This window comes from Rhinolophus sinicus, linkage group LG04, assembly GCF_036562045.2.
Source record: "Rhinolophus sinicus isolate RSC01 linkage group LG04, ASM3656204v1, whole genome shotgun sequence".
NCBI classification, from domain to species: Eukaryota; Metazoa; Chordata; class Mammalia; order Chiroptera; family Rhinolophidae; genus Rhinolophus; species Rhinolophus sinicus.
In genome coordinates, this window is record NC_133754.1 from 60,053,035 (window position 1) to 60,075,211 (window position 22,177).

Genomic DNA, 22,177 nt, shown 5'->3' on the forward strand with positions numbered 1-22,177 from the left:
AGCATCTGACAAGATACAACATCCATTTATGATTAAAACACTTAATAAAATAAGTATAGAAGGAAAATACCTTAATATAATAAAGGCCATATATGACAAGCCCTCAGCTAATGTCATAATTAATGGTGAAAAACTGAAGCCCTTCGCTCTACGTTCAGGAACACGACAGGGCTGTCCCCTACCACCTCTGCTTTTCAACATAGTGCTGGAGGTCCTTGCCAGAGCAATCAGGCAAGAGAAAGAAATAAAAGGCATCCAAATTGGGAATGAAGAAGTTTAATTATCACTCTTTGCAGATGACATGATGCTATATATAGAAAAACTCAAAGACTCCACCAAAAAGCTATTAGAAACAATCAACGAATACAGTAAAGTTGCTGGCTACAAAATCAACGAACAAAAATCCATTGCATTCCTATATACTAACAATGAAACCTCAGAAAGAGAAATACAAAAAAAAATTCCTTTTGCAATTGCAGCAAAAAGAATAAAATACCTAGGAATAAACGTAACCAAGGATGTGAAGGACCTATATGCTAAAAACTATAGGACATTTTTGAAAGAAATTGAAGAAGACACAAAGAAATGGAAAGACATTCCGTGCTCATGGATTAGAAGAATCGACATAGTTAAAATGGCCATATTACCCAAACCAACATACAGATTTAATGCAATCCCCATCAAAATCCCAATGGCATTTTTTAAAGAAATAGAACAAAAAATCATCAGATTTGTTTGGAACCACAAGGACCCCGAATAGCCAAAGCAATCTTAAGAAAAAAGAACAATAATGGAGGTATCACACTCCCTGACTTTAGCTTGTACTACAGGGCTACAATAATCAAAACAGCATGGTATTGGCAGAAAAACAGACACATAGACCAATGGAATAGAATTGAGAACCCAGAAATAAAACCACATAAATATGGACAGATAATTTTGACAAAGAAGCTAAAAACATACAATGGAGGAAAGACAGCCTCTTCAATAAATGGTGCTGGGAGAATTGGATAGCCATGTGCAAAAGAATGAAACTGGACTGCTATTTGTCACCATGTACCAAAGTTAATTCAAAATGGATCAAAGACTTAAGCATAAGACCTGACACAATAAACTGCATAGAAGAAAACATAGGTACTAAACTTATGGACCTTGGGTTCAAAGAGCATTTTATGAATTTGACTCCAAAGGCAATGGAAGTAAAAGCTAAAATAAACGAATGGGACTATATGAAACTTAAAAGCTTCTGCACAGCAAAAGAAACCATTGACAAAATAAAGAGGCCACCAACTGAATGGGAGAAGATTTTTGCAAATAGTGCCTCCTATAAGGGCTAATATCCAGAATATAGAAAAAACTCATGCAACTCAACAACAAAAAACAAACAACCCAATTGAAAAATGGGCAGAGGACTTGAAGAGACATTTCTCCAAAGAGGACATACAAATGGCAAATAGACATATGAAAAATGCTCAACATCACTAATCATCAGAGAAATGCAAATCAAAACCACAATGAGATATCACCTCACCCCACTCAGAATGGCTATCATCAACAAGACAAATAGTAACAAGTGTTGGAGAGGCTGTGGAGAAAAGGAACCCTCATACACTGTTGGTGGGAATGCAGACTGGTGCAGCCGCTATGGAAGGCAGTGTGGAGGTTCCTCAACAAATTACAAATAGAATTGCCATATGACCCAGCAATCCCTCTCCTGGGTATCTACCCAAAAAATCTGAAAACATTTAGAGATAAAGACACGTGTGCTCCAATGTTCATTGCAGCTTTGTTTACGGTGGCCAAGACATGGAAACAACCAAAATGTCCTTCGATAGATGAATGGATAAAGAAGTTGTGGTATATATACACAATGGAATACTATTCGGCAGTAAGAAAAGATGATATAGGAACATTTGTGACAACATGGATGGATCTTGAGAGTGTAATGCTGAGCGAAATAAGTCAGACAGAAAAAGCAGAGAACCATGTGATTTCACTGATATGTGGTATATAAACCAAACACAACAAAAGAACAAGACAAACAAATGAGAAACAGAAACTCATAGACACAGACAATAGTTTAGTGGTTACCAGAGGGTAAGGGGTTGGGGGGTGGGAGATGAGGGTAAGGGGGATCAAATATATGGTGATGGAAGGAGAACTGACTCTGGGTGGTGAACACACAATAGGATTTATACATGATGTAATACAGAATTGTACACCTGAAATCTATGTAATTTTACTAACAATTGTCACCCCAATAAATTTAAAAAAAAAAAAAAAGAAAGTTGCCAAGAGAGTAAATCTTAAAAGTTCTCATCACAAGAACAAAAAAACTTATAACTTTGTATGGTGACGGATGGTAACTAGACTTATTGTGGTGATCACTTCACAGTGTATACAGATATCGCATTATTATGTTGTACTCCTAATAATATATACATGAATTTTACCTATAAATAAATGTATTTGTAAAAAACAAACAAACAAAAAAAGAAAATTATCTCCAAAATTCTCAAAAGGAAAAGAAAAATTTCAGTATTTAGTTAACAAAACATCATTTAAAACTATATACATATATGTGATAGCATTACATTCTTTGGTGCTGCACCTTCATTTGATTTTTAAATTATTTTGGATATAGGATTAGAAGCTATAACAGACAAAATTATCGTGGGTTAAACAAGATCGGAGTTTATTTCTCCCACACATAAAAACCTGAAGATGGTGGTTTAGACTTATAAGTTCAGGAACTGAATTTTAATTTATATTGAACACGTATTAGTTACTTTTTAGAAAGGTACAATTATGTAACAAACGAAATAATTAAAATAAAAGCAGTCATAAAAAAGAAATGATAGATTGTTACAAGTAGAAAAAGGTGATATACGTGTTTAGTTCAAAGGAAATTGTAAGGTTAAGAAGAAGTGAGGATGTTCTCAAGGAAAGAATATTTGCTAGTTATACAATAGGTTTATAAATTTCTTTTTTTAATAAATTAAAGAAGTAATTGCTTTAAAAGTAGTAAAAAGCATATGCAACTAACTTTTTCACTTATAAAAATGTTATAGTCCATTGGGTTTTGTTCCGTGCCATGGGTTTTTTCAGTAAAAACTGCAAATTCGTGGTTTTCATTCCTTAATTCATAAAGAATATGCTGAAATGTAGCTGCAGCTTCCAGAGGCTCAATTCCATAAGAAACATTTTGAAATTGCAGAACTCCTCTGTAAAATTAAGGAACAAATTTAAGTGCTTTTAAATGAATTCTATATTATAAAACTCTGACAGAATCAAAAAAGAAAAGGAGAAAATACAGAATGTTTTTGAGCTCAGTATTTTGGCCCAAATTCTTTATGTTTTGGAGATGACTCTGACGAGACAAAAGATTTCCCGTAATCCACAAAACTAACATTTTCTTTATAGTTATAAATGCAGCAGAAATTACATAATCAGTGTTAGATGTAGAACTGTACAGCTCTACAGTGATCAAGAAATTTCCCTGTGCTCCGAGTCAGTGACTGAATGAAAGCAATGTAGAAAGCTCAATCAATTGCTCTCTGGTTTGCACTCCTTTAGGAAAATTATAAAATGATTACATTGCTTACATAATTAAAGGCTATATAATGAGAAATGTATTTATAAAAGTAAAATGTAACAGTCATTATGATTATGAAAAGTCATTTATTTTATTTATGCAGTCTGAATAAAAAATTTAAACCAAGATCTTATAATAAAAATTACAGCAGAATTAAATAAAATAGGAAACAAAATGACAATAGAACAAATTAATGCAGCAAAAAAGCTGGTTCTTTGAAAAGATAAATAAAACTGACAAACTTCTGGCTAGACTCAAAAAAGGAAAAAAAAGAGAAAAGACACAACTAAACAAAATCAGAAATAAAAGAGAAGTTACGATAGGTACCACAGTAATACAAAGGATCATACAAGAATACTATGAAAGAATATATGCCATCAAATTCAATAACCTAGAAGAAATGGGCAAGGTTTTAGATATCTACAAGCGTCCTAAACTGAATCACAAAGAACTGGGAAATCTAAATACACCAATTAACAGCAAGGAAATTTAAAAAATCAACAACCCTCCCCCCCAAAAAAAATTTAAAAGTCCAAGACCACATGGCTTCACTAGTGAATTCTACCAAACATTCAAAGATGATTTAATAACTGTCCTTCTCAAATTTTCCCCAAAAATTGCAAAAAAGGCAACACTTCTTAACTCATTTTATGAGGCCAACATTACTCTGATATCAAAACCTGGAAAGGATAACACACACACAAAAAAAGAAAACTACAGACTAACATCTCTGATAAATACAGATGCAAAAATCCTAAACAAACACTCATGAATCAAATACAACAACACATTAAAAAGATTGTACATCACGATCAAGTGGGGTTCATTCCAGGGGTGCAAGGATGGTTCAATACAAGCAAGTCAGTCAATGTGATATATGACAAAATAAAGGATAAAGGATAAAAATCAAGGGGGGTGGGGGGTGGGAGATGAGGGTAAGGGGGATCAAATATATGGTGATGGAAGGAGAACTGACTCTGGGAGGTGAACACACAATGGGATTTATAGATGATGTAATACAGAATTGTACACCTGAAATCTATGTAATTTTACTAACAATTGTCACCCCAATAAATTTTAAAAATAAATTAAAAAAAAGGATAAAAATCATATGATCTTATCAATAGATGCAGAAAAGTATTTGACAACATACTACATCCACTTATGATTAAAATACTTAATAAAATGGTTATAGAAAGAAAGTACCTCAACATAATGAAGGCCATATATGATAAACCTTCAGTTAATATCATAATCAATGGTGAAAAGCTGAAAGCTTTTTCTTCAAGATCAGTAAAAAGACAAGAATGCCCACTCTCAACACTGTTATTGACCATAGTATTGGAAGTCTTAGCCAGAGCAATCAGGCAAGAGAAAGAAAAAAATGCAGCCAATTTGGGAATGAGGAAGTGAAACTGTCACTTTTTGCAGATGACTTGATTCTTTATGTAGAAAACCATAAAAATTCCTCCAAAAAAAAAACAAAAACCTTAGAAACAATAAACAAATAAAGTAAAGTCGCAGGACACAAAATCAATGTACAAAAATCCATTGCATTCCTATATATTAACAATAAAATTGCAGAAAAAGTGAACAAAACAATTCCTTTTGCAATTGCTACAAAAACGAAGAAAATACCTAGGAATGAAAAAAAAGGATGTGAAGAAGCTCTACACTGAAAACTACAAGACATTATTTTAAAAAATGGAAGAAGACTCAAAGAAATGGAAAGCTATTTTGTGTTCATGGATTGAAAGAATTACCATAATTAAAATGACGATATTACCCAAAGCAATATACAGATTTAATGCAGTCCGCATCAAAATCCCAATAGTATTTTTTAAAGAAACAGAACAAAAAATCATCCGATTTGTATAAAATCATAAAAGACCCCAATAGCCAAAGCAATCTTGATATAAAAGAACAAGGCTGGAGGATTCACACTTCCTGACATCAATTTATACTACAAAGCAACAATAATCAAAACAACATGATGTTGGCAGAAAAACAGACACAGATCAATGGAACAGAATTGAGAACTCAGAAATAAACCCATATACATATGGGCAATTAATTTTCAAAAAAGGAGTCGAAAACATACATGGAGAAAAGAAAGAATCTTCAATAAATGGTGCTAGGAAAATTGCCATGTGTAAAAGCTATATGTAAAAGAATGAAAAAGGCTTCTATTAGTCACCATCCACCAAAATTAAGTCAAAATGGATCAAAGACCTAAACATAAGACTTGAAAAAATAAATTGCATGGAAAAAAATATAGGTACCAAACTTATGGACCTTGGTCTTGGAGAGAAGTTTATGAATTTGACCTCAAAGACAATGGAAGTAAAAGCAAAAATAAATGAATGGGATTACATCAAACCAAAATGTTTCTGCACAGCAAAAGAAATCATCAACAAAACAAAGAGGCAATCAGCCAAATAGGAGAAGATATTTGTAAACAACACCTCCGATTAGAAGCTAATATCTAAAATATATAAAGAACTCATACAACTCCACAACAAAAAAACAAAAAATCCAATTTAAAAATGTGCAGACGATCTGAATAGCTACTTCTCCCAAGAAGACATACCAATGACCACGGACAAATGAAAAGACACTCAACGACCAGCTACTAGGGAAATGCAAATCAAAAAAACAATGAAATATCACCTCACACCTTTAAGATTGGCTATTATCATCAAGACAAGTAATAACAAGTGTTGGAGAGGTTGTGGAAAAAAAGGAACCCTCATACACTGCTGTGGGAATGTGAATTGGTGCAGCCACTATGGAATACAGTATGGAGTTTCCACAAAAAAATGAAGAATGGAATTACCATATGACCCAAAGAGGGATTGGGTCCCAGCAATCCCTCTTTTAGGTATCTACACAAAAAATCTGAAAACTTTTATCCATAAAGACATATGAATCCCTATGTTCAGTGCAGCATTATTCACAGTGGCCAAGACATGGAAATAACCAGTGTCCTTCGATAGATGATTGGATAAAGAAGTGGTGTGTGTGTGTGTGTGTGTGTGTGTGTGTGTGTGTGTGTGTTAGCAATAAGAAAAAATGAAATACTGCCATTTGTGACAACATGGATGGATCTTGACATTATTGTGTTAAGAAAAACAAGTCAGACAGAAAAAGTCGAGAACCATATCATTTCACTCATATGTGGGACATAAAACTGAAAGCAAGAAACTAACAAGATAAACAAAAACTCATAGACACAGACAATAGTTAGTGGTTGGGGGAGGCAATAGTGAGGGCAAAGGGGGTGAAATATATGATGAAAGAAAAAGATTTGACTTTGGGTGGTAACCACAGAATGCAATAATATATAGATGATGAATTTTAGAATTGTACACTTGAAACCTATATATTTTTATTAACCAATGTCACCCAAATAAATTTTAAGAAAGAAAAGAAGGATCCTATACTACAAAATGAGAGTGAAGAATTTCCTGACAGAATGGAAAACTCTCTAAGTACTAAGGAGGAAACACTACAATTCTTACAGAGTTTCAGATATAATATTATTAGAAAAATGAGTACTATATTAATTATTATTTGTTTATGTACAATTTTCTTCTCTCTCTGAAAATGATTTTCCTTGAGAAAAAGCATGACTTGTTTACCTTTATTTCTCTTTATATCTCTAAACACTAGCCTTGTAGCTGGGTCATGGTAGGTATCAAAAATACTCTATTTGCTGTAAAATGAGCAACTCTAAACTTAGCTCCTCAAACTTGCTGTAATCAAACACATTCAACTGTCATTTCTGTAGTTAAGAAAAAAACATGATATAAAGCAAGGACACCAGGAAATCTAAACATTCAAGGAAATCAGAAATTATCTGATCAGTGAGAAGAATATAGCTGAATAATCCCCACATGGGAATTTACTTCCAGCTGCATACTTAATATCAACATAGCATATTCACTCTAGCCAAGTATCATAACTATGATGTTCACAAATCAACAGTAGAAAACACATAACCTCAGTCCTGAGCATGTGCTGAGTGTGACGACAGAATTCGGATATCCTTCAATGTATCCTTGGTAATAGCATTGAGTCTAGAAAAGAAAACAGGTAAGGTGGTTATTTAGGAATTGACCAAACTTTCTAATGATTTCTTACTTGACAGAACTTTCTGAATATTTTTCACAGGCTACAGTTTATATCAATATAAATAAAGCAACATTTAGAAAAAAGTCTGCCCACATTTGCCACTTTTACTACATTAACTACTCTTTCCAGATTAATACTTGGGTTTATTATTTTATACCCTGCTTCCAAAGTTAAACCCATATTTTCAGTAAAATTATTTTCCAATATATAAATTTAGGTCACCAATTAAAAAGACAAAGACTATGAATCTGGATTTGTTTTTTATGTTTTTTAAATCATTTTAATTTTTCAATTACAGTTGAAGTTCAGTATCACTTTATATTATTTTCAGGTGTACCACATAGCTAGACATTTACGTAATCTATGAAGTGATTCCCCCAATTACCCACCTGTCAATATGCATAATTATTACAATGTTATTGACTATATTCCCTATGCTGTGCTTTACATTTCATTTCATGATTATTTTATTACTACCAATTTGTACTTCTTAATCCCTTCACCTTTCCACCCAGAACTCCAACCACCCTCCCATCTGGCAACCATCAGTTTATTCTCTGTATCTACAGAGGCTGCCAAAAAAATGCATCACATTTTAAGACAGGAAAAAAATATTAAAATTGTAATACTCAATATATACCAACAATAAAAGATGAATACAAGTCACATTTGACTTCTGCAATTACAAGAGGTGCTCAAAGTGGTTACCAGCATCCAGACACTTCTGATTACAGCAAACTACTGCTTGAGCGATCTTGACCAACGTGTCCACTTGTATACATTTTTTTGACACCTCTGGTATGAATCTGTTTGTTTTGTTTGTTAATTTGTTCTTTAGAGTCCACATATAAGTGATATCATATGGTATTGTCTTTCTCTGACTTCTTTCACGTAACATAATACCCTCTAGGTAAAACAACAAGTGTTCATGAGGATGTGAAGAAAAGGGAACTCTCATGCACTGTTGTTGGGATTGCAAATTGGTGCAGCTGCTATGGAAAACAATTTGGAGGTTCCTCAAAAAACAAAAAATAGATCTTATGACCTAACAATTCTACTTCCGGGTATTTATCCAAAGAAATCCAAAACACTAATCTGATAAGATATATGCACCCCTATAGTCACTATAGTTCTATTTACAATAGCCAAGATATGCATATGGAAGCAACCTAAGTGCCCATCAATAGACGATCGGGGGTTATATATTTCTAAAAACTTGTGAATTTCTCCTAGGTTATTTAGTGAAATATGGTCCTTCATTCTTGTATGATCCTTTGTATTTCTGTGGTATCCATTATATTATAACTTCTCCATTTTCTTTTTTTTAATTTTAATTAAAGTTTACTGGGGTGACAATGGTTAGTAAAGTTACATACCATCTTTCTCCGAAAATAAGACTTAGCTGGACAATCAGCTCTAATGCGTCTTTTGGAGCAAAAATAAACATTAAATCCGGACTTATTTTACAATAAGACCGGGTCTTATATAATATAAGATCGGGTATAATATAATATAATATAATATAATATAATATAATATAATATAATATAAGTACCGGGTATTATATAATATAATACCAGGTCTTATATTAATTTTTGCTCCAAAAGACGCATTAGAGATAATTATTCGGCTAGGTCTTATTTTCGGGGAAACAGGGTAGGTATCAAGCATACAATTTTTTAATACATCATCTATATATCACATTGTGGGTTCACCACCCAGTCTCCTTCCATCACCATATGTTTCTGATTTTGTTTGTGTCTTTACTCTCTTTTCCTTAGTGAGTCTAGCCTGGGATTTGTCAGTTGTATTAACCTTTTCAAAGAACCAGCTCTTTGTTGTATTAACTTTTTTCTATTGTCTTTTTTCTCTATTTCATTTAATTCTGCTCTGATTTGCATTATTTCCTTCATTCTACTGATTTTGGGTCTCATTTGTTCTTCTTTTTCTAGTTCTTTAAGGTGTAACGTTAGTTCGTTTATTTGGGATTTTCTTTTTTGAGATAAGCCTACAATGATATAAACTTCCCTCTTTTTACCACTTTTGCAGCATCCTAATAATTTTGATATGATGTATTTTCATTCTCATTTGTTTTGATGTGTATTTTGATCTCTTATATTTCTTCTTTGACCCAGTCGTTCTTTAGTAGCATGTTGTTTGATCTCCACGTATATGTGGTTTTTCCGCCCTCTTTTTGCAGTTGATCTCTAATTTCAAAGCATTGTGGTTGGAGAATATGCTTAGTATGACTTCAGTCTTCTTGAATTTGTTGAGGGTAGTTTTATGCCCAACATTTGGTCTATCTTCGAGAATGTTCCATGTACACTAGAAAAGAATGTAGTCTGGTGTTCTGGGATGAAAGACTCCATAAATGTCAATTATGTCCATTTGGGCTAATGTGTCATTTAAAGCTGATATTTTCTTATTGATTTTCTATTTGGATGATCTATCCATAGCTGTCATTTGGGTATTTAAGTCCCCTACTATAATTGTGTTTTTGTCAGTTTCTCCCTTCAGTTCTGTTAGTAGCTGCTTTATATATTTTGGTGCTCCCTGACTGGGAGCATTACATTGATAAGTGTTATGTCTTCTTGTTGTATTGTCCCTTTATTATTATGAAATGTCCATCTTTATCTCTTGTTACCTTTTTTATCCTGAAGTCTGTTTAGTCGGATATAAGTATGGCTATACCCACTTTTCTCTGGATGCCATTTGCTTGGAGTATCAACTTACATCCTTTAAGTTTGAGTCTATATTTGTCCTTGCAGCTGAGATGTGTCTGCTAAAAGTAGCATATTGTTGGGTTTTGGTTTTTGATCCAATCTGCTACTCTGTGCCGTTTTATTGGTGAGCTCAATCCTTTTAGATTTAAAGTGATTATTGATATATGAGGATTTCCTATAGCCATTATATCTTTTATTTTCTGGTAGCTCAGTGTCTCCATTGTTTCTTTGCCTTTGTGTTTCTGTCTGTTGCTTTAGTTTGGTGGCATTCTATGATTTTTCTCCTCTGTTTCCTCTTTTTTCAAGTTTTGTGTCTCAGTTCTGGATTTTTTTTTTTTAGTGGTTATCATTAAGTTTATATAAAAGAAAGTTTCACATATGAGTATACAATAGTCCTTTTTCTTCAGCATGCTTATTTCCATTCCCCTTTGCAAATTCATACTTTTACTCTCTCCCCTTTTATGTTTTTGTTGTCACAAATTATCCCTATTTATGCTGAGAACAATATACTTTAAAAATGTAGAATACACTTTCTTTTTCAAGAACATGGAACATTTACAAAATGAAACCATATTCTGGCTATGAAGCATGAGAACAAATTTTAAAATGAAATCAGACAAAATTTGGTCTCTGACTACAGTACAATTAAGCTAGAGGTTTATCAAATATCATCACAAAAAAAGTAAGATTATATAATTTCCAAGATTCAATAGTGCTATAACTTTTGATAGGAATCAATGTAAGGCTTCTTATTCAAACACTTGCTTATGATGAAACTAAGGGGAGGAAAGAAGAAACAAGAAAATGAAACCGATGGTCCTATCCAATATAAATGAAGTATTAGGTTGGTGCAAAAGTAATTGCGGTTTTTGCGATTATTTTTAACCAATTGTTTTTTAATTACTTTGGCAACAACCTAATAACATGGTGTCTAATTCTATATTTCAATAAATTTTTATTATATGCTAACTCTATGCCAGGTATATTTCTAGGAACCAGGGATACATCAGTATATACACCAGACAAAAACCCCTACCCTCATGAAGATTATATTTCACTGGAGAAACAGAAAATAAATAGATAAAATATATGATACATCATATATTGATAACCATTATGAAGAAAAACAAAACAGGTAAAGGAAGGGTATTAAAGGTAAGAGTGCAGTTTAAAATAGGGGTTAGTCAAAGATTGATGGGCTATTTTGAGCAAAGAGCTGAAGGAAATGAGGAAGAAAAGCATGTGGATATTTTGGAAAAGAATAAGCATCTGGATCAGAGGAAATAGAAAGTCCAAAGTTCTTGAAAGGAGAACATGTCTGGTATGTCTGAAGAACAGCAAAGAGAGAAATGTGATTGAAACAGAGTGAGCAAGGTAGAGAATAACAGGAAATTAGATCAGACAGGTTAAGAGAACCAGATTATATAAAGGCTACAGGATATTGAATGACTTTGGTTTTCACTTTGTGAGCAATAGGTGGTCATCCCATGGAGAGTCTGAGCAGAGTAGCAAGATGATCTGGTTAGATTTTAACAGGATCGATCTGGTTGCCACGTTGAGAACTGACTGAGGAGATGGGTAAGGTGTGGAAGCAGGGAGATTATTCAAGAAGTAACGGCTATAATACAAATTAAATATGATTTTTAAATACTTAGAAAAGAGTGGTGTCAGTAGATGAAGACACCAAAAGAGAGTGGATAATCTAATGGGTAGATTCAACAGGATTTCTTGATGGATGGAATAAGGGGTTTTTAAAGAAAGGAAAGGTTTTTCAATCTATGATTTTGTGTCCAGTGATATTTGCATTTGCTTTAAATATTTTTCAATTTATATTCATGTATTCAACAAAAAAATAATTAATTAATTAATTAATCAAATGGTATTTCTATTCTAGGCAAAGTGGGAAGTGCTAAGTCAATACTGTTTGTCTTTAATTTCCCAAGATTTCAGGAAAGCATAATAGCGGGGAAACTGATGCAATAAATGGATCCCTTAAATATATCCCTTGTGAATAGAGACTTCTGTATTAGGAAAGCATTTACTCAATGTAATAAAGGTTTTAAAAATATTTAAAAGGGAACTTAAATCTTACCTGAATATTTGAAGAATGAGAATTCACAGATCCTTGATTATACAAATAAACCATGAAATTATCTGCTAAAAAAAATCTAAATGTAAAAAAGAGTGACAGAATTTTAAAAGTTATTCTTTTTGAAACATATAAAGCAGTGGCCTGCAAACTAACATGCTCAGGCCAAATCTGACCTACCCTCTGTTTTTTTAAAATAAAGTTTTATTGGAACACAGTCATACCCATTTAGTTATGTATGGTCTATGGCTGCTTTCCTGCTACAACAGCAGAGTTGAGTCATTTTGACAAAAATAGGCCCTCAAAGCCAAAAATATTTACTATCTGGGCTTTTAGAGAAAAATTTGCTAACCCCTGACAAAAGTAGTATTTTCTTTTGATATATATGCAATTTTTATTCAAAACAACACACATTTACTCAAAACAATTTTCCTATCTTAATGAACTCCTTTAAAGAAAATAAGAAGGGACTATAAGACGAAAGAAAAGTATTTTAAAAATTACAAAGATATGAATTGAAGGTAGAATTATGCGAGTTGTCTGGTCTTTCATTCTTTCTAAATTTTATTACCATGCATGCATGTTACCTTTACAATGAAGTGGAAGAGTAAAGTGTAAAAGTCATATTAATCTGAACATAGGTACTAAAACTACAAATCTAAGTTCAATCTTCTCTGGTACCATTCTCTGTATTTATGCTATGTTAGTTAGAATTCTTCATCTCTTGCTTACTCCTCAATCCAAAGTAATATAACTAGACCACCCAAACTAGTTTCTGTTGGGAATCCTCCACTAAAACTGATCTCATATAGATTACCAGTGACCCCCTATTTTCAAATCCAAAAGGCAGTTTGAAGTCAAGTAAACTACTCTAATGCACTTCATATTGCTGACCACATTCCCCTTCTTTAAACCATCCACTTTTCAACTTCAATCTTACTATGTCTCCCTGGTTTTTCTTACATCTTTATGTCTGCTTCTATAAATCCTTTAATCTGGATCCTTGTTTCTTCACTTAAATGTTTCCATGGCACTCATTTCTGGGTTTGTTTTCCTTCTCACCTTTAATATTCACCCCCACCTCTATAGATTTATCTTGTTCATTTCTGGTGTTTCACTTGTACCTACCATACATAAAAAGATGGCTTTAAAACCCACACTTCTCTCCCATGTGCAAAACCAATTCCAATTGCCTACTAGACGTTTCTCCTGGGACATCCCACACGCACTTTATATACAACCTCCCCAAAAATGAGCCCATATTTGCCGACTCAGATCTGCTCCCCTTCTCCTTCACCGCCCCACTAAATCTGTATGCCACCACTGTATCCAATCTGTTAGCTAATCTTTTTCTGCCACCTCAGGATGTCTCAAAAAAAAAACAAAAAACACACACACAAAAAAAAAACCCTACCTCTACATGTAGTTCTGCTTCTCATTGTTTCTCACTGAAGTTACTTGCAATAACAGAATTGGCATTATACTGTCATAATCATTATGCATGTGATTTCTCAAAACAATATATGCATGTTCTCTCTAACTCCCATGCTCCAGTCCCTATTTTCTTACCACTATTCATAGGCCTGATAAGATGTTCAAAAGCACTGTGAGTTCTCTCACTTTCCGTCTTATACACTTGAAAAGTTCTTTGTGTTGTCATTTACCATATTCTTCTGTCTACAGGAATAGGTTACCTCTTCTTTTATGCAGTACCATTCTTTGGCATCTTACACAATGAATCACTTGCTTACACGTCTCTAAGAACCCTCCCCCCCCCCAGCCAAAGAAACCTTTGTTTCTTCTTTCTTAGAAAGCATTCATCTAAGTGTATTCTTCTTTCTCTATCCACTGTTTTTGAAAAGTTATTTACACTTACCACATTTCTCACAATTCACCTCTCCCTAATTCCATGTAGTCTAGCTCTATACCCAAAATTTAACTGAAACTGTCCGCTTGAAAGTCACTTCTAAGCTAGCTTTTCTCAATGGGGTTTTCATTAGAGAATTAAAACCTACAAAAAGTTATTTCAATTATTGTCTCAATTCTCTGAAGGATGATACATAGCTAGTACTATTTTCCATAAACTATTCACTAGCTCCCACAGAGTGTATGATCTAATTTCTGTATTAACTCCTTTACTCCACATCCTTGACCAAATCTTAACTGATGCAATCAATTACAGATTTATTTCTTATTTTGACATGTGATTATACAGGTCCTGCTGGTTCCATCAACTTAATATCATATAGATTAATCTTCAAGAGGTGAACACCTATTTTTTCTGTTCCTGATTCACAAAAGACTACTTGAGGCATTAAGACCAAAAATTTAGTTAATTCACAGGAGAGATTATGTTCATCTGAGACATCTAAAAATGTCATTAACAACTACACTTATTATTTTTAACAGTCCATTCTTATTGTAAGTAAACAAATTCATATAAATAAAATGAAATCTAAAACTAAAGAATAAAAATATTACCTTTGCTTAAGGTGTACAGTATATGGTTTCTCATCTATTGGAATAATATAGGATATCTGCTCCTAGAGAATCCAGAACAACTGAGAGTGAAGACAAATGTAACAGAATAAGCAAAACAACAATTTTATATCAATTAATCCCTCTAAACAATGCTTAAAATATCTTGATTAAATTGTCTCAGACTATGTGTGATTTAAAATCTGTAACAATATATCAAAAGTTCTGACATTTACTTATTATATAGTACATTCTATTTACACAAAAATGAGCTCAATCTAAGGATTTATACAGTTTTAGCAATCTATATGTAACTGAGATTTAAGCTCTTCTGAAAGAAGAGACTATGTGCTATGTCATAATGTCTAGTCAGGTGGCATCATTGGGATAATAAAATATATCTGTATCAGTGAAGCTTACTCCATTTGCCACAAAAATTATTTTAACCATTTTCCCAAAATGTATTGCCTATTTCCCATATTTTTAAACAGAAGATTCTTGAACAACTTGGGTATTGTTTTTGACTCTATCACTACTATTCTCCAGTTAAAACATGGATTGCAATGAGTTATAATATCAGTAAGTCGGTAGACCTGAGTACTGAGATTTTATTCAAGAATAGAAAACATGTGCAAAGCAAGACTGACAGCATCATAGAAAACTCAGTAAAGGCATATAAAAACCAAAAGACACAAATACCAGAACACAGAAGCAGGTAAGCCTTCTAGGATCTGTAACAATAAAAAGTATCCAGGAGACTTTGCAAATCAAAAATACAATGCAATAATGTAGGGTGTTAAAAGGTCTGACAAATGGTCAAAAACAAAACAAGAAGGTTAACATCACTGGTGATAAGTTGATATTAGGTACCCACTGCTATGATTTGATGAGAAGAGCACTTTACAGTAATCTTTCCTAAAACTCATAACCTCAGCCTAATAATGAGGAAACATCAGAAAAATCCAGATTGAAGGACATTCTGCAAAATATCTGACCAATATTCTTTCAAACTATCAAGATCATGAAAAATAAGGCAAGATAGAGAAACAGGGCAAAGGAGGGGGGGCATGATAACTAACTGCAATGTAGGATCCTCTGTAGGCTCCTTGAACAGAAAGAGTACCTTTGTGGAAAAACTGGTGAAATCAAAATAAAGCCTGCAGTTTAGTTAATAGTAATTTATCAGTTAATTTCTTAGTTTTGACAAATGTAATCTGTCAACATAGTTATATAAAATGTTATTTTAGGAGAACTAACTAACCAGTTTCCCCCACTACAAAGGGGAACTCTCTGTAGCATCTCTGCAATTTTCTCTAAATCTGTAATTATTCCAAAATTTTAAGTTTATTTTTTAAAAATCAAAACCAGAAATAAATTGAAGAAAGAGAGGATGACGTCATAAAAATGGAAACGTGAGGTAAGTCTCTTGAAATCTCCCCTGGAATTTACAACTAATCGAACAGCTATAACTGCACAAAGGACTCCCTGCACAGCAGACAGGAAAGACTAAGAGTCTCACTACTGAATACACCTAAAGGTGGGCAAATTGCAAAAGCAGGGGAGGAGGGAAGGGAGAGGTACGGAGACAGGGGCGGCATTGGCACAGGACGCAGACCTAGCTTAGTGCTTCAAGCTCGCTGCATCCTGGAACTACCGCAGCTGCGGGAGAGGGAAGAACTCGGACTGCCAGGTCTCCACTTATGGCCCACAGGGCTGAGGGGACAGCAGATAACACGGCTGAACGCAATGCTCACGGCAAAGACCTCAGAGCAAAGACTGAGGGAAGAAGGCTGAAAACAGTGGTTTAAGCCCTCACTGCCAAGCAGAAAATGGAAGCCTTAGGCACTGAGCCTAGCTGCCCACTCCTTACCCTCCCAGAGCTCGGCCAGTCCCCATCTGCCCAGTGCCAGAGCAGAACAGTAGCAGTGTCAGATCAAAAGAACAGAATATTTGCCGTCCTGAGAATTGTGATCCACAGACAGGACTCACAGCCCAACTAGTTCCGGCAAAAGAGAGAGAACTCTGGAAGCAAGACTGGCTGTGCTGGTGGTCGCTGCCATTGCTCTGGGCCAACTCCCACAACCCAACCCAACCCTGTCCCCACCCATCTGGGCGGATCCCTACAGTAGTAAACAGAGCTGCTGAAACACACCGGCTCTGAACCTGGTGCAGGAAGAGCTTTGGAACTTCAGAAGCTCTCCACATCCCCCAACAGAGGCGGAGCCCTATGACCCAGGCAAACTGTTCACAGAGGAGAAGCCCACCTTCCAGGGAATCCTCCCATTGTGTGAGAAGCAGGAATAGTGCAGAGAAAATATAACACTACAGTGTGAGAGAGAATAAAAGGCTGCAGTAGGAGAGAAAATAAAACATTCTTCCAACACCTAATGGAAAACAAAAGGAAGACCTCTTTCTATCAACCTGTTGCAGAACCCACTCCTGTAGATGTCTAGGAAGAGAAATAATAAATCATTAATTGTCATGAATAACTAAGATAACAAGACATCTCAGAAAGAAAATGAAAAGTATCCAGAAAATGAACTTAAAGACATGGAAATATGTGACTTAATTGACAGAGAATTCAAGACTGCAGTTCTTAAAAAACTCAACAAGATGCAAGAAAATACAGGCAGTTTAATGAACTCAGAATCACAATCAAAGAACAAAATGAACTTTTACCAAAGAGATTGAAATTTTAAAAAAGAAGCAAATAGAATTTCTGGAGCTTGAGAACTCAATAAAAGAAATGAAGAATGAAATAGACAGCTTAGGTCGTAGAGTTGACCAGATGGAGGAAAGAATCAGTGACATCCTGAAGGAGGCTATTCAACCTTAGGGATTTTGTAGAAATGAAAACGTAAAAGGGGGAGAGTAAAGGCCTGAACCAGAATATGGGAATGGACAAAGTAAGCATGCTGAAGAAAATGGAATACTCTAAATATGAAACTTTCTTTTACATAAACTTAATGGTAACCACTCAAAAAAAATGAACTGACATATACACTGTAGTAAAAGAAGAAACAGAGGGAAAAATTGTCATGTCCCACACGCTGAGGGTTGTGGGGAGTGAGGAGGGCAGCACAGGGTTAAGAAATGACAGTAGCCATGAATAGAGTGCAAGCGGGGCCAAGGGGCTGCAGCCTCAAGGACTGTCCCCAAATGGGGCCTGGCCCCAAATCAGGCCTACGCACAGTTTTTATTATTTAGGTGGGGAAGTAACGGAGATAAAGCTTGTCAATCTCAAGATCTGTGAATCCCATACATTATAATAGGAAACTGATTCAAGCCAATCACCTTTGCCTGCAGGCAGCAGAACCATAGGTCTCAGGATATATGTACTTCCCCAAAGGACAAAACCTTTATGCATATGAATAAATGGAGAGCACATGATTGAATCTCTTCCCTTTGCAGGTTATGGGAAAGAATGTGGCCACAGAAGCAGAGTCTCTCCTTAGCCGGGGGAAGGTGGGGGGCTGTGCCCACCTCTGTGAACCCCGTGGGTTCTCCTATTGGTCCCCACTCAGCTGTGCCTGGCTTGAGTTGTCTCCCCCACCCCACCCCGTGGGGAATCTTACTCATCATAGGCTGACCAGCCATCTTTCTGGGGCCAAACAGGGAGACATAATGTGCAAGCACAAAGGTGAAGCAAAGTCCCTGAAAGGATCTGTCTCACAGACTCTCCTTTCTTTAGGGGCAGGTACAAGGAGACAAATGGGTAGGCTGCTGTGTGGCGACAAAAAATTATCGAATACCACCAAACAGATAATTGACAACAACAAAAAGGCAAAGAAACAATGGAGACACAGTCTTACCAGAAAACCAAATATAAAATGATAGGAAATCCTCATATACTAATAATCACCCTAAATGTAAATGGACTGAACTCTCCCATAAAAAGGCACAGAGTAGCAGATTGGATCAAAAAACTAAACCTAACCATATGCTGGCCCCAAGAGACACATCTCAGCTACAAGGACAAACACAAACTCAAAGCAAAAGGGTGGAAATTGACACTCCAAGCAAATGGTATCCAGAGAAAATAGGTATAGCCATATTGATATCAGATGAAACAGACTTCAGGATAAAAAAAGGTACAAGAGACAAAGATGGACATTTCATAATGATAAAGGGGACTATATACAACCAGAAAACATAATAGTCATCAGTATTTATGCCCCCAATCAGGGAACACTGAAATATTCAAAGCAACTATGAACAGAACTAAAGGGAGAAATTGACCAAAAAACAATTATACTAGGGGACCTAAATACATGTGTCGACTGGGGATTCTGTGCTACAGCAGAGAACAGCTTGGAGATTACTTGGTGGGCTTAAGCCACAACTCGCGCTGTGTTTTTTGTTTGTTTGTTTATTTTTGTTTGTTTGTTTTTGTTTGTTTGTTTGTTTTTGTTCTGTTTTGATTTGTCTTTATATTTTTGACATCTTTGCCTGTGTCGAGTGGGGACTCTGTGCTATAGCAGAGAACAACCTGGAGATTACTTGGTGGGCTTAAGCCACAACTGGCGCTGTTTTTTTTTTTGTTCTGTTTTGATTTGTCTTTATATTTTTGACATCTTTGCCTGTGTCGAGTGGGGGTTGTCGATTGTTTTTTTACATGTGAATGTATTTGACTTTTTCCTTGTTGTTATTGTTGTGCTTGGTGATTTGCTTTGTTCTGTAATTGCCCTACCAGTGCCCACCCTCACGCAGCAGAATACCCTGCGTGGGCAAAGCCAAATCTCACAACTAGTCAGCCTAGGAGTTAACTCCACCTACTCACAAGCGAAAAGCAATTAAGGATCTTCTTTAACAGGACAATATACACAACACAAGAGTCACTTTTAGAGCACACGCAGTCAAATATAAAGGACATTTATTATATACTAATCCAGCAAGAACTAAGAACTCCAGGGCATCTACCTAATACATCGAAGCAAACACAGAGAGTCAGCCAGAATGAGGAAACAAAGAAACATATCCCAAATAAAAGAACAGAAGAAACCTTCAGAAATGGAACTAAATGAAGCAGAGGTAACCAAACTATCAGAGACAGAGTTCAGAATACTGATGATAAGAATGTTTAAGGAACTTAGAGAGGACATCAAGAAGGATGTAGAAATCATAACGAACAACCAGTTAGAACTAAAGTAAAGAACTCACTTGAAGGAATTAACAGCAGGTTAGATGAAGCAGAGGATCGAATCAGCGACTTAGAAGACAAGTTAGCAGAGATCACCCAAACAGAACAACAGAAAGAAAAAAGAATAAAAAACAATGAAGATGGTTTAAGAGACCTAATAATGGGAATACCAGAAGGTGAAGAGAAGAAACAAGGGATTGAGAACATATTTGAAGTAATAATGTCTGAAAATTTCCCTAACCTGATGAAGGAAACCAACATACAAGTCCAGGAAGTGCAGAGAGTTCCAACCAGGATAAACCCAAACAGGTCCACTCCAAGACACATTATAGCTAAAATGGCAAAGATTAAAGACAAAGAGAGAATCCTAAAAGCAGCAAGAGAAAGACAGAGGGTTACATACAAGGGAACTCCCATAAGACTATCAAATGACTTTTCTGCAGAAACATTGAAGGCCAGGAGGGAGTGGCAGGAGATACTCAAAGTGATGGAAAACAAAGGCCTACAACCTAGGTTGCTTTATCCAGCAAGGCTATCATTTAAAATTGATCAATAATCACTTTAAATGTAAATGGTTTAAATGCTCCAATCAAGAGACATAGGGTGGCTGAATGGATAAGAAAGCAAGACCCTTGTATATGCTGTATACAAGAGACTCACCTCAGATCAAAAGACACACACAGGCTAAAAGTGAAGGGAGTTGCAATACTTATCTCTGACAAAATAGACTTTAAAATGAAGAAAATATTAAAAGACAAAGATGGACACTATATAATAATAAAGGGATCAATTCGACAAGAGGATATAACCCTAGTAAACATCTATGCACCCAACATAGGAGCACCTAAATATATAAAACAGATATTGACTGACATAAAGATGGAGATCAACAGTAACACTATCATAGTAGGGGACTTCAACACACCTCTGACAACAAGGGACAGGTCTTCCAGACAGAAAATCAATACGGAAACAACAGCCTTAAATGACACATTGGACCACTTGGATTTAACCGATATTTTCAGAGCATTCCACCCCAATGCTGCAGAATACACGTTCTTCTCAAAGACCATATGTTAGGCCACAAAGCAAGTCTGTATAAATTTAAGAAAATTGGAATCATACCAATTGTCTTCTCTGACCACAGTGCTATGAAATTAGAAATGAACTACAGGAAAAAGACTGGAAGACACACAAATTCATGGAGGCTGAATAATATGTTACTAAATAATGAATGGGTCAAACAGGAGATCAAGGAAGAAATCAAAAGATATCTCGAGACAAACGAAAATGAAAATACAACGACCCAAAATCTATGGGATGCAGCGAAAGCAGTCCTAAGAGGGAAGTTCATAGCACTGCAGGCCTACCTAAAGAAACAAGAAACATCACTAATCAACAGTTTATCTTCACACTTAAGGGATCTGGAAAAAGAACAACAAAATAAGAAATAGAAAACAGAAACACAATACAAAAGATCAATGAATCCAAGAGTTGGTTCTTAGAGAAGATAAACAAAATTGACAAACCTTTAGCCAGACTCATTAAAAAAAGAGAGAGAGGACCCAAATTAATAAAATCAGTAATGAAAGAACGAAGCCACTATCACCCTGATCCCAAAATCAGACAAAGACACCACAAAAAAAGAAAACTACAGGCCGATATCGCTAATGAACATAGATGCAAAAATCCTCAACAAAATACTAGCAAACAGAATTCAGCAATATATTAAAAAGATTATACACCATGATCAAGTGGGATTCATCCCTGGTATGCAAGGGTGGTTCAACATCCGCAAATCAATTAATGTGATACACCACATTAACAAAATGAAAAATAAAAATCATATGATCATATCAATTGACGCAGAAAAAGCATTTGATAAAATTCAGCAGCCATTCATGATAAAAACCCTTAAGAAAGTGGGAATAGAGGGATCATATCTCAACATAATAAAGGCCATATATGATAGACCCACAGCTAACATCATACTCAATGGGGAAAAACTAAAACCATTC

General features: G+C 35.0%; 1 protein-coding gene across 1 annotated transcript in view; it reads right to left on the reverse strand.

The window, feature by feature from the left end:
- Positions 1-22,177, reverse strand: part of LOC109439478 (disintegrin and metalloproteinase domain-containing protein 32) — a 150,504-nt gene that overhangs the window by 96,204 nt on the left and 32,123 nt on the right. The window contains exons 3-6 of the mRNA XM_074331501.1: positions 15,023-15,084; positions 12,545-12,620; positions 7,598-7,674; positions 3,047-3,224 (exon numbers count right to left, since the gene is read on the reverse strand). Coding sequence (XP_074187602.1) covers positions 3,047-3,224; positions 7,598-7,674; positions 12,545-12,620; positions 15,023-15,084 — 393 coding nt within the window. The remainder of the gene's footprint in view (positions 1-3,046; positions 3,225-7,597; positions 7,675-12,544; positions 12,621-15,022; positions 15,085-22,177) is intronic.